This window comes from Zalophus californianus, chromosome 10 (assembly GCF_009762305.2).
Source record: "Zalophus californianus isolate mZalCal1 chromosome 10, mZalCal1.pri.v2, whole genome shotgun sequence".
Lineage (NCBI taxonomy): Eukaryota > Metazoa > Chordata > Mammalia > Carnivora > Otariidae > Zalophus > Zalophus californianus.
The window spans coordinates 76,573,390-76,587,122 of NC_045604.1; the positions used below are offsets into that span (position 1 = coordinate 76,573,390).

At 60.7% G+C, this 13,733-nt stretch overlaps 1 protein-coding gene across 2 annotated transcripts; it reads right to left on the reverse strand.

Moving 5' to 3' along the window:
* Positions 1-1,426: 1,426 nt before the first annotated feature.
* On the reverse strand, positions 1,427-13,643 carry CARHSP1 (calcium regulated heat stable protein 1). 2 transcript variants are annotated; one of them, XM_027611208.2, is made up of 4 exons: positions 13,579-13,643; positions 5,842-6,006; positions 5,000-5,122; positions 1,427-3,261 (listed from the first exon to the last, which is right to left on the reverse strand). In XM_027611208.2, exons 2-4 carry the CDS (start codon positions 5,997-5,999, stop codon positions 3,099-3,101), a joined length of 444 nt encoding a protein of 147 aa, XP_027467009.1. In that variant the 5' UTR covers positions 6,000-6,006; positions 13,579-13,643; the 3' UTR covers positions 1,427-3,098. The 2 variants fall into 2 exon arrangements, with proteins under 2 accessions (XP_027467009.1, XP_027467008.1); XM_027611207.2 differs by lacking the exon at positions 13,579-13,643 and adding an exon at positions 7,562-7,664.
* Positions 13,644-13,733: the final 90 nt, after the last annotated feature.

Here is a 13,733-nt window from a genome sequence, read left to right on the forward strand (position 1 = left end):
CCCCTGGGCCCCTTTCACCACCCCCAGGGCCTGCCTCTGTGCTGCCTGGACCTCCTCCCGCCTGCCCCGCCTTCCACAGGCACCTACTCTCTCTCTCCTGTCTTTGGGTCTTCCAGAACCCCCGGGGCTCCCCCAGCCAGGTGTGGCAGCCTCACCCGCGCCAGCTCTGCTCCTGACCAGTGGCGTGACTCAGGACGGGTTCATCACAGCCTGCTTGCTCCTCTGTCGGGTGGGGTACGGCCCCTACCACACAGGAGACCTAAACGAGCTACCTCCAGCCAGGCTATTACTAACTGCACGAACCCCCGGGAAGCCTCTTACGTAAGGCAGGCACCGCCAGCCCTGCTGTCCCGGCGTGGCTAAGTCAGCCCCCAGCTTTCCGGAGCTGGCAGCGCGATGCCAGCACAAGAAACCTCAACACCGTAGCTGTGTTGAGCAAGGGGAAAGCAGAGGTTGGCCCTGGAGCCAGCGGCCCCGTGGAGGGCACAGCGGGGGCTCCTGAGGGAGAGGCCCCCAGGAAGGCCCCCCTGTACTTCAGTGAGGCGCCTGCACTCCATCCCGAGGGAGGGGACGGGACAGAATCTGCGGGACACTTGGCAAGGTCTCAGCCAGTGGGCGGGGGGAGCGCCCCGATCGGGAAGATTTGGCAGATTTGTCAAGGTGGAAGTGGCCTTGAATCACTTCCTCCCCAAGGGCTGCTTCCTCTTCCCCCACTGCTCCTTGATCTTGGCCCCATCAGGCCACTTGGGCTGTCCCACGGCCACCCCACCCTTCTCTCAGAGCTGGATTCTCTTACCACCTGCAGGTTCTCCCACCTGCACAGTACTCGCTGAGTGCAGCACTTGGACAGATCTCCTTGTTTGGGACAAAACGCCTACTTTGGCTTCTCCCTAAACAGGTCCCTCAGCCTGGTTGTAAGTGTTCCGAATACACTTTGAAAATCAGTATTGCAGTAAAAATACTCATCTCTGCACCATCAAAAATCTACCCTCCCTCGGGAGACCCTGGCTGGGCAAGACCTTCCCAGCCTGACCCAGAGCATCCCTGCCTGTCAGCCCAGCCTCCCCGCTGCACCCCTGAACACCCCGGCCCTGGGCCTTCACACCTCCCACCACCAAACTTCCCTCAGTCGGGCCTGCCCCTGCTCTTGCCGCTCACGCTCACACAGTAAAAGTTCAAGTGCATCCACGTGGCAAGTGGCATTTTGTTGTCCCGAAGCCTGACTCTACTGCTAAGCTGCCCAACACTGGAGGATGATTAAGGGAAAAGGGATGATCCCATTCTCTTATTCACCGCCCCAAAAAACCAGCCTGTGAAGCAGCATGACACGGAGCACGACTGTGTCCACCCCGTTTGGGGGAGACGCCCTTACCTGCTGGCTCACAGGAGAAGCACCCGGCCTCCACCTTCACAAACAACACAGAGCCTCGCACAAAACACACTTTATTGAGAGAGAGGTGGTTGGTGGGAGGAAAGATGTGGATGGAATCCCTGATGCTATTCCCAGCTCCGTCACCAGCATCAAACGTCCTCCCAAAAGGAGCTCTGGAAGCACGGCCTGTAGCTGACAAAGGCCTCCAAGGACCCGGCAGGAGGCAGGGGTGCAGGAGTCCTTCGCGCGGCCCCACAGGCCGGGAAAAAATAGACCAAATGCTTGCTTCACTGTGCTGTCTGCCGGCACGCGTGCACGCACACACACACACGAGTCAACACACTTATTTGTGTATTTTAAAAACTCACTAGTCAGCAAAATAGTTCTAGCTTCCAACCCCTTTCAAAGGAAGCCCTCCCCAGACCGAAAGACAAACAGGTCCACAGACTGAGACACCTGATGAGGGCCTTCCTGCTCCCAGCATCCCTCCAGCCCGGCACCCGTCGGCTGCCCTCCCTCCTCTGCAACACCCCCGTCTGCCCCAAAGCTTTCAAGGGTTCACCTCCCTGCACTGACACATGGTTTCCTGACTACACATAAGCCCCATATTTCAAAACATTATTACCCAGCTATTTCTAATTTTAAATCACAACAAAAGCCAAACCAAACCACACCACCGCAAAGAAACTCCTAAGGATGTGTTTACGGCAAATATCTACAAATGTTTGAAATGTCAGCAGCGAAGTGCGCACAGGGCTGGCTCTGGCTGAGAGCCTTCGTTATTAAAAAAGGAAAGAAAGAAATCCTAAGCATTTCTTAACACCGGTTTACAAGAAAACCCCATCACCAAAGGTGCATTTTTCCTTTAACTTTTGATTTGACCAGGCCTGCCCAGAAGCAAGCTACCAACTCTCTTCTGGAGGGATCTGGACAAAGGTCTGATTTTAAACAAAGACCCTCCCTTCTCCCACCCCCACCCCCCACCTAAAGGACCAGGGATATGAAATGCCTTCTATGTGATAATCATTCACCTTGAGGGTGGAAGGAGACCGGGCTCCTAGGAGAGTATAGAGCTGAGCCCGGCATTGCTGGGGAGGCGGGCGGGGGAGACACTCAGGGCTCCCGGAGAAACTCTTTTCCCCAGATGCCCAGTAGTGACACCTCCCACTTGCAAGGCACCAGAGCCCACCCAGCTCTCCCTGCTCCCTGGCCGCCCCATGAAGCCAGTTCCCTTAGAACCAACCACAAGGAAGGGTCTGGGCCTGGAGCCATGGACACAAGGAGGGTGGCCACATGGGTAAGAATGCATCGTGGGAAACGTGCAGGAACCCGGTCAACCGCAGCGTGGACTGGGCCTAGGGACTCTTAAGTCTCCAGTCCAGGGGCACAAAGGACACTATGGGTTGGGGAAGCGCTGCCTGACCTACCCCCGGGCTGAGGTTGGACCCTTCACTCAACCACCAGCGGGCGCCCCTCCTTTTTCCATGCTTTTAATGCTTTTCAGATGGTGAGAGGCTATTGCAATGGTCAGAAGCTGTGCTGGTGGCCAAGAGCACCCCCCGTGCCCGCCCCCCACACCCCTTCCTCCAGAAGATACTCGAAAGGGACCGGGCTCCCCCCTTTGAAGCCCCATCTCAAGCAGTAGACCGGCATCTCCAGTTTGGTCCTGCCTCCTCCCCCCAGAGTCTCCCGCAAGCCCAGGAGAAAGGGGTGCTTCCGGCCTCTCCTAGGAGCTGACGACGTGACCGGACCAGGTCTCGTGCTTGGTGCCTGGGGCCAGATGGGTGATGACCACCTCCACAGCCTGCAGCTTCTCGTTCTTGGGGGGGATGGAGCACATCTTATAGGTGACCTCATCGCCTTCCACGGGGACGTACTCCCCTTCCACGCTGCAGAGGTGGGGAGACAGCACTCAGTGCCCAGCACTCAGAAAGGACCGCAGCCCCTGCTGGTCAGAGGGCCACCCCTTTCACAGGAACTGCCCCTCCTGCCCTACCACCAGAGGGAGCCACCCCATTTCAGTGGCACCATGTCACCCCTCGCCTCCCCTGACACGGAGGCCAAGACCAGGCTCAGCCTGTGCAGGGGCCCATGCTGTCCATTAAACATGGGCCTGTGGACAGAAGGGCAGGGAGAGCCGGTCTGAGCCTGAGACAGAAAGACTAGGCCGGCCTGTCACTGTCAAGCATGGCACACCGAGTTTCCTGAGCTCCTGCAGCACACCAGGTCCCAGGGGCCCCCCACACCCAGCTGCGTGCATCTCTGCCCTCCAACTCCCCAGACACTCAGTGAAGTTACAGGGAAGTCCCTTCTGTGCTTAAAGCTAGTTCCAGAAAGCGTCCTCTCCCTGTGACCACCCCCAGGAAGATTCCCTCACGTTCCACAGGGCACAAGCCACCATCTTGATGCCCCCCTTGAGGATACCTCCAAGAGGAACATCCCCCTCAGCTCTTGGAACTGGTTTGTCTTGACTGAAGAATCCCCTAGCAAATGGTGCCACCCTCTTGGATCTGGCCACCGGGAAGCTCAGGAATATACCTACAGTCCACTTCTGGCGTGGAAGTGGCCATCCCCATCTCTCCACCTCTCTGATTCACTCCCCACCCCCGTGTTTTCCTTAGTAACTTATTTTTCATGGTGCACTGTGAATATCCTTGTAAGCCACTACAAATCCCTTCTGGACAGAGACAAGATGAAAATACATGTACACATCCACGTATGTGTGCATACACACATCAGATGCATTGCCTCAGCACCTTTCTGGTGTGTGCACTGTAGTGGGGCCCGTGTAAGGCCTGACGTGGAAGAACGTTGGGAGGAAGACCTCAAGAAGGGATCATTCGCCCATCCCGACAGACATTTGCGACAGCACCCTACCTATTTGCAAAAACATGGTTTTTCTCTATTGCCTGGTCTGCTGTGTGGGGTAGAACTCAGCCTGCCACAGACTGAAATAAAGATCAGGGGGTGCAGAGGCCAAAGAATGGAGCAGGGGTAAGGGGGTGCCAGATGAGATCCCCACATATCTGAAGGCGGGAGAGAAGCACAAACTCTGGCTGTCTTCCAGCCCTGAGGCCTCGGATGTGTGGGCCACGCCCTGGGCCTCCCGAGGGTTTCCACACAAGAAGGAAGGACGTCAGTGAGCAAATGGCACAGGAGAGGGTCCAGCTCCAGACTTCCTTCCTGGACCACAGGAGTCACGCAGCCCCCAGCCTCACCAAGCGGCCTCCCCCGAGCTAAGCAGGAGACCAGACCCCGGGTCCAACACAGCTCCCACAGCTCCTGGGGGCGCCCCCCCCTCCCCATCCACCAGATACACACGGGCACTCAGACCCATCCCAGGGGTTCTCAACACGCCTGCATGCTCTCTCTCTCTCGCTCTCTCCCGCGCGTGCACACACATGCACATACACGCACGCAGACTGTCATCACCTGCAGCCTCCCACACACACCACCGCCAAGTACAGTCTCACCACCCCACCCCCAGACACAGTCACACACAGGTCACAGGCAGAGTCTCACACCCTCACACACAGCGCCCACTGAAGTCACACCCTCCCCCTGCCTTCTTGGGGCCTAGGCAGCACCTGCCCCAGCCCCAAACCACCCAAACCAGCCCTGACTCACTCGGAAATGTGCAGGAAGATGTCAGGGCCGCCATCGGCCGGGGTAATGAAGCCATGGCCCTTGGATCGACAGAAACATTTGCAGACTCCTTTGTAGACGGGACCTTGAGAAGCCCGCACCGTCCTGACAGAGATTAAGAAGGTATGAGGAGGCCCCCACCAGCCCTCCAAAACAGCCATCCACTCCCCTGGGGCACACCCAGCTCATCCCAGAACCCCCCCACCCAAAAGCTATGCCCCAGGCAGTGGCCAGGGCCACGAAGTCCAGCTGTGCAGGTTGTGCACTGCACAAGTCTGGGAGCCATTCACACAGACCTCAATAAAAGTGACTCTCTGGTGACCCTGGCAAATTTTCTCAGGCCTCAGTTTCTCCATCTGGAAGGGGATTAGACTAAAAGCTCTCTGAGCATCCCTCCGAGGACTAATTATTAATAACTGCAGCAGCCTCTACCCCTTGGGCCTGAGATCTGGATCTGCCAGGCACCGTGCAGGTCCTTTGCAGTTCTGTGGCCAACCTGCTACTGTCCCCATTTTGCAGTTGAGGAAGTCGAGGTCTCGCAAAGGAAGAGGCTTGTGTGTGGTTAACACCCAATGATTTAAGACCCCAGTGATTTCCCATTTGTTATGACCCCCAGCCTGGGGCATGCTCAAGGGGCCTGGGGCAGTGCCCCACAGAGTTTATAGGGTGCCTTCCCAGTCTCTCACCATTGGCCCTTACCCCAACCCGTCTCCCCCTTGGACAGACAAGGACACTGAGGCACAGAGATGGCCAGACACAATGACTCTGGCTTCTGGGCAGAAGACCTATCTCAGGAAGCTTCCCCAGGCTAACCCAAGACTCACGCTGAGAAGGTCCTTGTCCGGCGGGTGGGCAGTGGGCTGGGGACCACGTTGCCCCGAAGAGGGGACGGTGACCGATCTCGGGCCCGCTGGGTGTCCAGCAGCCCCACCGACGTCTGGTGGGTTGGGGGCTGTGGTGGCGGAGGAGGCTCAGATGACATGGCTAACCTAGGGAGAGACAGAGGGCTCTCAGGGGCTAATGCCTTGCAAGGAGGGGCCCCCCAGATGGAGCCCCCAGCCCCGTGAGAGTCTGAGAGTCTGCCATCCGAGAGTCCCAGTGCTCTCGGCTGGGGAATGCAGGCGCAAGGCTCACTCAGCGTAGAGGTCCCCTTGTCCAGAAGCATGCCCGGCTTGCCCCAGCTGGGTCAGGCGCCTCCTGGGCTCCTGCAGCAGCCGTGGGCCTCCCTCTGGCATCATCCTGCCGGGAAATGCCTGCTTGTCCCAAGACAAGGATGCCATCAGTCCCCTCTACGTCCCCAGTGCACAGCACAGATCTCGGGCCACTGAGTCAATACTCGTGAAAGGGAGGGAGAGAAGGAGCAGGAGGGAGGGAAGGAGCCAGGGAGGGAGGCAGGGCAGGGGGGCCTTACCGCCAGCCACCTAGATCACACTCCAGCTACTCAACAAACTTGACCCGCTAAGTGCCAGGCACCGTGGGGAAGGCGGAGAGGCAAAAGAGAGAACAGCACACGGTATTCCTCCCAAGAAACTCTGGACACACAAACCAGAGAGGTGCAGACGCCAGGTTTGGATCCCCGGGGGCTTTCACCAGCCTGCACCTGGGACAGTGAGCCCAAGGGACCCAACGTCGTAGGCCACTGCAGAGGCCCTTACATATCCAGGCACTCCATGTGCACTCTGCCTGGGTCACTGGCCGCGAGGAATGCCAATTCCCCCAATTCCCCCCGGTCACCCTTAACATGCATCAGGGGCGGGGTCAGCCCTGGCTGGGGGCGCTGGGCAGAGCGGACTCCATAGCTGCTGCCCTGCTCTGGCACTTGTGCCAAGAGCAGGACGTGGCCACTGCCCTGAACACGTGACCACCAAGGTACCCGCTCCGACTCGGCCTTGCTTGGCTCAAGCCCAACAGGAAAGAGCAAAGCTCAGGAGCCAGAGGGCTTTGGGTAAGTCCTTCCCCCTCTCTGGGACCAATTGCCCCGTCTGCAACATGGGGCAGCTGAGTGGGCGTTCCTGGACACCTGCTCGGGCTGGTGATGGCACGGGAGGTGAAGCAGAGCCAGGCCCTGCGGCCAGGGCAGTGGAGAAGCCCGAACTCACACTTGGCCGAGGCACGCAGAGTGAGGCGGGGGGGCGGCGGCAGCCCCAGCGGCTTATGGGGCTCACACAGTGTTTTCACATTTAAAATGGGGGCTGTCTTACACATAGCTCTCTCAAACAGGGGCTTCCAACTACTCTTGGAAAAAAACTCAAAGCTCTGATCACTCTGAACCCCCGTATGCCACCCTGCTTCCCTCACTGATGGGGACCCTGTGGCCCGGGGCCCTGGGCTTTCAACCTACATCACCCAGGAGTGCGCCCTCTGCCTGCAACCCAAGCCACCCAAGACCTAGGCCTGGTTCCTCCCCCGAAAGGACCAAAACTCTCCCCGTCCCCTTCCCCCACATTCTACCCACAGCCCCCCACACTCCCCTGTCTGGCCTTAGATCTGTCCTGCTAGGAAGAGAGAGGGCCGGCTAGCCTTCTCGGGGAAGTGACATAGTACCTCCTGACCCTTCTTTCAGCTGTAACCGTGGCCAGGGAGGACCGGGGAGCCCCCACCTCAGAAAGGCCCTGGCTGCTGGGCTGGGGGTCAGGGCTCCAGCATGACCCACAGCACAGGTCATAGAGTCCCAGAATGTTCCGGTGCTTGGGGTTCTGGGAAGGGGGCTGGCCCAGAGAAAGGAGCACCCTGCCCAGGCCTGCCGGGGCCGGAAAGCGGGGGGGACCACCCCTGCCCCCCCGCCATCCACAGTCTCCTTGTCCTCCTCTGGAGTCAGGCACATCTGACCTCACACCACTGCCATGAAGTTGAAATCATATAATACACGCTAAGCACTCAGCATCTACCTGCACAAGTGAGGAATAACTGTCAGCTATGATTGTTGTAACTGTCACCATAAGGTCATTCCACAAACAGGTGACTGGTGCCAGGCCCTGGTCATGGCACTAGAGACACAGGGCCTGAATTTGGAGGCAGAGAATAAATAGGTAAATAAGTATATAAATAAGATCATCACAGATTCCCAAAAGGGCTGGTAAGAAATACACAAAAGGAGATAAAAAGTAAGGGGTGAGGATGCTTTTCTAATGAGGGTACACCGGGGCCCTGAACAGTAAGAGTCAACCTTGTGAAAAACAGAGAGGCTCTTCCAGGTAGAGGAAACAGCCTATGCAAAGGCCCTGAGGGTTGGCAAGGGCCCAGGTGTGGCTGAAGGCCAGCAAGGGGGCAGTGTGGCGGGCACCAGGGATGGGGAGACAAGGAGCCGCTGATGAATTATGGGGCATCATCAACATATGTCTCTTCCTTTCTTCACACCCATCTGTCCGTCTGTCTGTCCCATGCCTTCTACCATGCCTACCTCCCCCTGAATTCATGAAACAGGCCCAAATTGGAGGCCCCCTTCTCTCCACCCCAGCAACCCTGATTCCCCAAATACACCGAACCCTCAGAGATGCCAATGGGAGCCCATGGCCTTGGGGGTGAGCAACCTGAGGGCAGCACAGGATCCCTCCGGGTCCCTAGGGCCCAGCACTGGGGCTGGTGGGGAGCAGGGTTCCCTTCTTGACCAGCATTAGAACCAGGAGCGTCGGCTGGCGGCCACAGGGAACTCGGTGTGCCCTCGCTAGCACAGTCCAGCAGGGGGTGGCGACAGCCAGGCTCGCCCGGCAGTGTTAGAAACTGGGGCCCAGAGGGCACCACTGGCTGGAGTGGGGGGCGCAGGGAGACCCCAGAGCCTTCACCACTGCTCTGCCCGCCTCTCTCAGCCCATCTGAGCTGACAGAGCAGCTGGGGCAGCTGGAGCAGGCCTGGCCACGGGCCAGCCCACCCCCAGGGCCGGGCACAGAAAGAGGAGTGAATAGCCTCTGTGTGGGGGAGGCCGGGGTCAGGGTCCAGCTGCAAGGAAAACAGCTGGGGGAGGGGGCAGCCAGTCACCCAGGAGCCAACCCTGCAGCTGCTGCTGACCCCCACTCTGGCACAGATGGGGAGAGGGGTACAGAGGGCCAGCCACACGCCCCAGCAGAGTCCGGGGCTCGGGCGGAGGCGGGACCCACCCTCTGTGACCAGCCCCCTCCACCACCAGCCCACAAGCCCCTCAACTCCCCACAACTCCCCACGGCCAGGAGCAGTTTGCAAGCAGGTGCTTGAAGCCCAGACCTGGGATGGGCCTCTGACGGGCAGCAAAGTGGCCCAAATGTCCCCAGCCAGGGCGTGTCACAGGGTGCTGTGTGCAAGTGCTTGTGTACATGCCTGTGCACACGTATACGTGTGTCCGTATACATGCGTGGGCTTGTCACTGCCTGTGTGTGCACACCAGGGGACCAGGTGGGGCCGCGTCTGTCCCCCAAGCGCACTGGAGGCTTGCACTGGCACCCGAGGCCCTTGATGAAGACTACATCCTTTCCAACAGTTACTGGGCCACCCACTATGCACAGGAAATGGACACAGGGCCGCAAATTCCTGTCCTCAGGAGCATAGGCTCGGGGACTGGAGACCCACCACCACCGGGACAGGAACGTGTCCTGCAGCTAGGCACTTCACCCATCTCCACTCGTTCATCCCCATTTAGCTGATGGGAAAACTGAGGTACTAAGTGTCAAGTAGCTTGCCTTGGGCCCCCCAGCTAGGAAGTAAACTGGGGAAATGTTCTGGAGAAAAAGCAAGCAGGGCAGGGAGGGGCGCAGGGGTGAGGGGATGCATTTTCAAAGCAGGTGGTCTGAGGAGGTGGGTGAGCAGGGGGCCATGCGCCCCTCCCACCCCAGGTTCTCAACAGTGCCCAGAGCCAGGGGAGGGGGACCCAAGGTCTAGAGGTAAGGGAGCCAGGAAGTCACTCCCACCCTGGCTGCCCGCAGGGAGGGGTGTGTCAGCAGAGCCTTCATCCCCGGAAAGGGTGGAGAAGGGGGCCTCAACCCAAAATAGCCTGGGAATTTTCCACATGCCCTGCGTGTCCTCCTATTAGGTTCTCAGAGTCCAGCCAGGCACCAGGCTCTGGCCTTCCCAACCCCTCCCCTCAGCCCACCCACCTATCTGGGGACTCCAGACAACCCTGCAGACCTCCTGTGAACCCCCACCTCCTGCCCTCCTGCCCTGAGAAGCCAACCACTGTATCAAGGATGAATCAGTCTTAAGCCAAAGAGCCAGGTGCTTACTACAAGGGAGGGGAGCTTTGGCAGTGTTTTCTCAGTCATTTACACTTTAGTGAGAGGGAGTTTGCAGTTTATTTCCCAAGACTCCATTGTTGGTAGCTTTCACACCTCTCCCTGAGGGCGGGAAGATGCGGGGCGAAGGGGGGGCTGGGGGGGCTAGGGGAACAAGAACTGGGTTCGATCACGTTGGGTGCTTCTTTCTCAGTGTGGTTCTTGGCAAAGCCAGGCCACTCCAAGCCTAGGCTGAAAACTGGGGGTCTTGAGCCTTGCGTGGGTTTCTGGCTGGGGGAAGCCAGAGCTGGGCATCGTGCATGGGCACTTCCCAGCTGCAGGGCCAGACCGCTGCGGGCATGTGGGGATGGCTCCGAACCAGCCCACACAAGAGGAGGGGGGCCGGGCACTAGAGAACTAGCCATGGTCGGGGAAAGGGGACGAGAGTGAGGCTGTGCTTTGATTCGCCCGATGCCCACTGCCCACCACCCACCGACTTCCGTGTCAGGCTCGCCACTGGGCATTCACATCCACGAACTAGATTCATCCCCACGGTGGCACAGCCGGGGAGGTGCTTTTCTCATCCTCATTTTACAGGTGGGAAACTAAGGCCCAGAGGGTCGCACACTTTAGGGTCTCCACGAGTCTGTGGGGTGGTGATAAAATGCAGACTCTGATTCTGAAGGGTGGGAAGGGGATTTGGCGGGTCTAAGGTGCTCCCGGGGAGGGAGGTGCTGCGGGGGCGTGGAACAGAGCAGCACCAGAGTGCGGCGGCTTGACGACCTGCCCACCTTCACAGCCAGTGGGTTGGCAGGTGTCAAGCCCGTGTGAGAGGTTGGAAGGGAAACCGGGGGGCAGACTCTGGGTGAGTCACAGTTACTCTAGGGCGCCCAGGTTCCTCCTCTGTAAACTGAGGCTGAGACTCGGTGACCCCCTCCCCACCTCCAGGCCAGCTGGGCCCCCACCTGGCAGAACGGAGGGCTGGCGGTGGAGGGGTGGTCCACCGGACAGAGGGGTCCCAGGAAGCGAGAGAGGCCCCAGGAGGAGACCCTAAGTGGGCCTCGGCCACCTCCCACTCCATTGTTCGGGACAGAGCCGAGGGCCGCGGGGAGGGAGAGGATAGAGGGGAGGCCGGGGAGGGGCGGAGGCCAGGGTAGAGGCGCGCAGTGGAGCTGGGGGCGGCGGGCTGCAGCGGGCCAGCCACGGCCGGAAGCCAGCAGGGCCGGCCGCAGAAACACAAACAAGGCGGGAGGGTGCCACCCGCGGCCAGACCCCCGGCCGGGAAGTGCCCTCCCGCCGCCCCTCGGCGCCCCAGAGTGCTGGGAAGAGGCCAGAAACCCGAGGACCGGCGGCCCGGGAACCCGATGCGGCGCCTCCAGCGTGGCCGCCTGAACCCCGCCCCGGAGCACCCCGACGGCCTCGCCGGGACCAGCCGCGCCCGGCGGAGAAGGTCCACCAGCGCCGCGCCCCACCCCCCAGGGACCCTGCGCCCCCCGCCGCCCCAGCTCGTAATCAGAAGCCGACTCTGCACTCCATCACCCCCGGGGTCAGGCATTCCCATATTGCATCCTTGCCTCCAGCACCCCCTCCCCTCTCCGCGAGGGGCTTGGGGGAGATGACCGGAGTTTTAGGCCTGACTGTGCTCTCCACTCCCCCTGTGACCCCTGGCAAGCGTCCTCACCGCTCCACGCCTGTTTCCTCATTTGTCAAACGGGACAGTAATGCAGCATCCCAGGCCCCCGGACGCGGTGCAGACGGTGCCAGCTACAATGGGCTCAGCCAACAATACTTGAGCCGCTAATGGTGGAACTGTCAGGCATGGGGCGATCTAGAATAATCCCTCCCATTGCTGTCCCTGCTGATGAGACACAAACCAAAAGCCCTGACTTGGCCACCCCGCGGGACAAAGAAAAGACGTTCCCCTCCCAGGGGAACCCACTCTCCACGTCCACCCAGGGCCCCAGGGCCCCGCTGGGTCTGGCTCAGCTCCACGCCATAGGGCCCTGTTCCTGTCCTGGAGGTGCTCCCGCGCCACCTGGGGGTGTGGGGGCCGGAGGACCGGCAGCCCAGCACTGAGAACCCGCCGTCACCAAGTCCCCCCGGGGAGCAGGAGCGCAAAAGTAGCTGGAGAGGGCCCTGGCCGAAGAGGGGAAGCTGCCTTGAGTCTTAAAAGGGTCACTTCTGGCGGGGGGGCGGTCATTCCTGGCAGAGGGACCTGCAGCGCCAAAGGCGTGGGGGGTGGGGGGTGGGAGGCGGCCGCGGAGGCTGGAGAAGGTCGCTTTGGAAGGTAACAGAAAGCCCTGTGGACAAGTTTGGGACTTAAGACAATAGGGACATCAGCGGACGATTTTAAGGCGGGGGTTGATGTGAACCGGTTGTTTTTACAAGTTCCTTCTGGCTTCGAAGAGGCGAGAGGATTGGAGGGGCCAGACTGGAGGCGGAGACAGAAATATCAAAGAAGCAAGTAGAATATCTGACAGTACCTAATGCTTCTCCCGGGACTGGGTTAGCCTCCTCCTTTTATTCTCTCACACCCCGTTATGAGAGAAGTTATATCACTAGTCTACAAACTGGGGAAACTGAGGCGGGAGGCCTCCTCTTACGCAGTGAAGACACCTCCACCAACGGGAACGGAGGCCCTGCCTGGAACCGGCTGATCCCCGCTCCCCCCACCCATACACACATCCACTCCAACCCCAGATAAGATGTGGGGGCCGGGGGCTTTCTTTTTAAAAAATCAAAAAACAACGCTGCATTTCCGGCCTGCAAACGGGCTGCCGGCGGGGCCCTCGGGGAGGGAGTCGGCGGGCGCGGGTGAAGTTTTTCTGCTCCGCCCAGAGGCCCCCCATCCGGGCGCAAACACCCGGCGAGCGCCCGGCGGCTCCTCCTCCCCCAGATGCGGCCAATCGTGCGGCGCCAGGACGGCTCCCTCCGCCCCAACCTCCCCAGCAACCGGGGTCCCACCGCTCGCGCCGCCCCACCGGGCTGGGGGGTCGGCGCCCCCACCCCGCGCGGCGCCCCCCGCTCCGTCCCTCGAGTCCCCCACTCGCGGTCCAGCCCACGGGTGAAAGCGAGGGGAGGCTGTCCCTGCACGCCGCAAGCGCTGCCCGACGTCCGCCCCAAATCCCTCCCGCTGCTGCCACACCCGCCCCCTTCCCGGGGATGAGTAACCTGCTCTCCCCAAACAGGCCGCGGCGGCCCGGGCATTTCCTCGGGGCCTAGAGACCCAGCCCGGAGCCCCCTGCCGGCGGCCAGGAAGACCCTGCAAGAGGGGGCTGGATGCGGGCGGCGGCCGCAAGGAGGCCGAGGTCCGGTCCGAGCTCCCGCCGGCCCGGAGAGGACACCCCGCCACACCCCTCGGGGGGACCCGGAGAAGCTCCCTACCTGCGATCCGCTCCGTTCCGCCAGCTGCTCGGCTGCAACTGCGAGCGCCCGGGAGCTGGGGAGGGGGCGTGGCCCGCGGGGGCGGGCCGGTCGAGGCCCCGCCCCCACGCGCTCCCAGCCAATGGGGCTGCGGGCCGGAGCGCTGGACGGCCGGG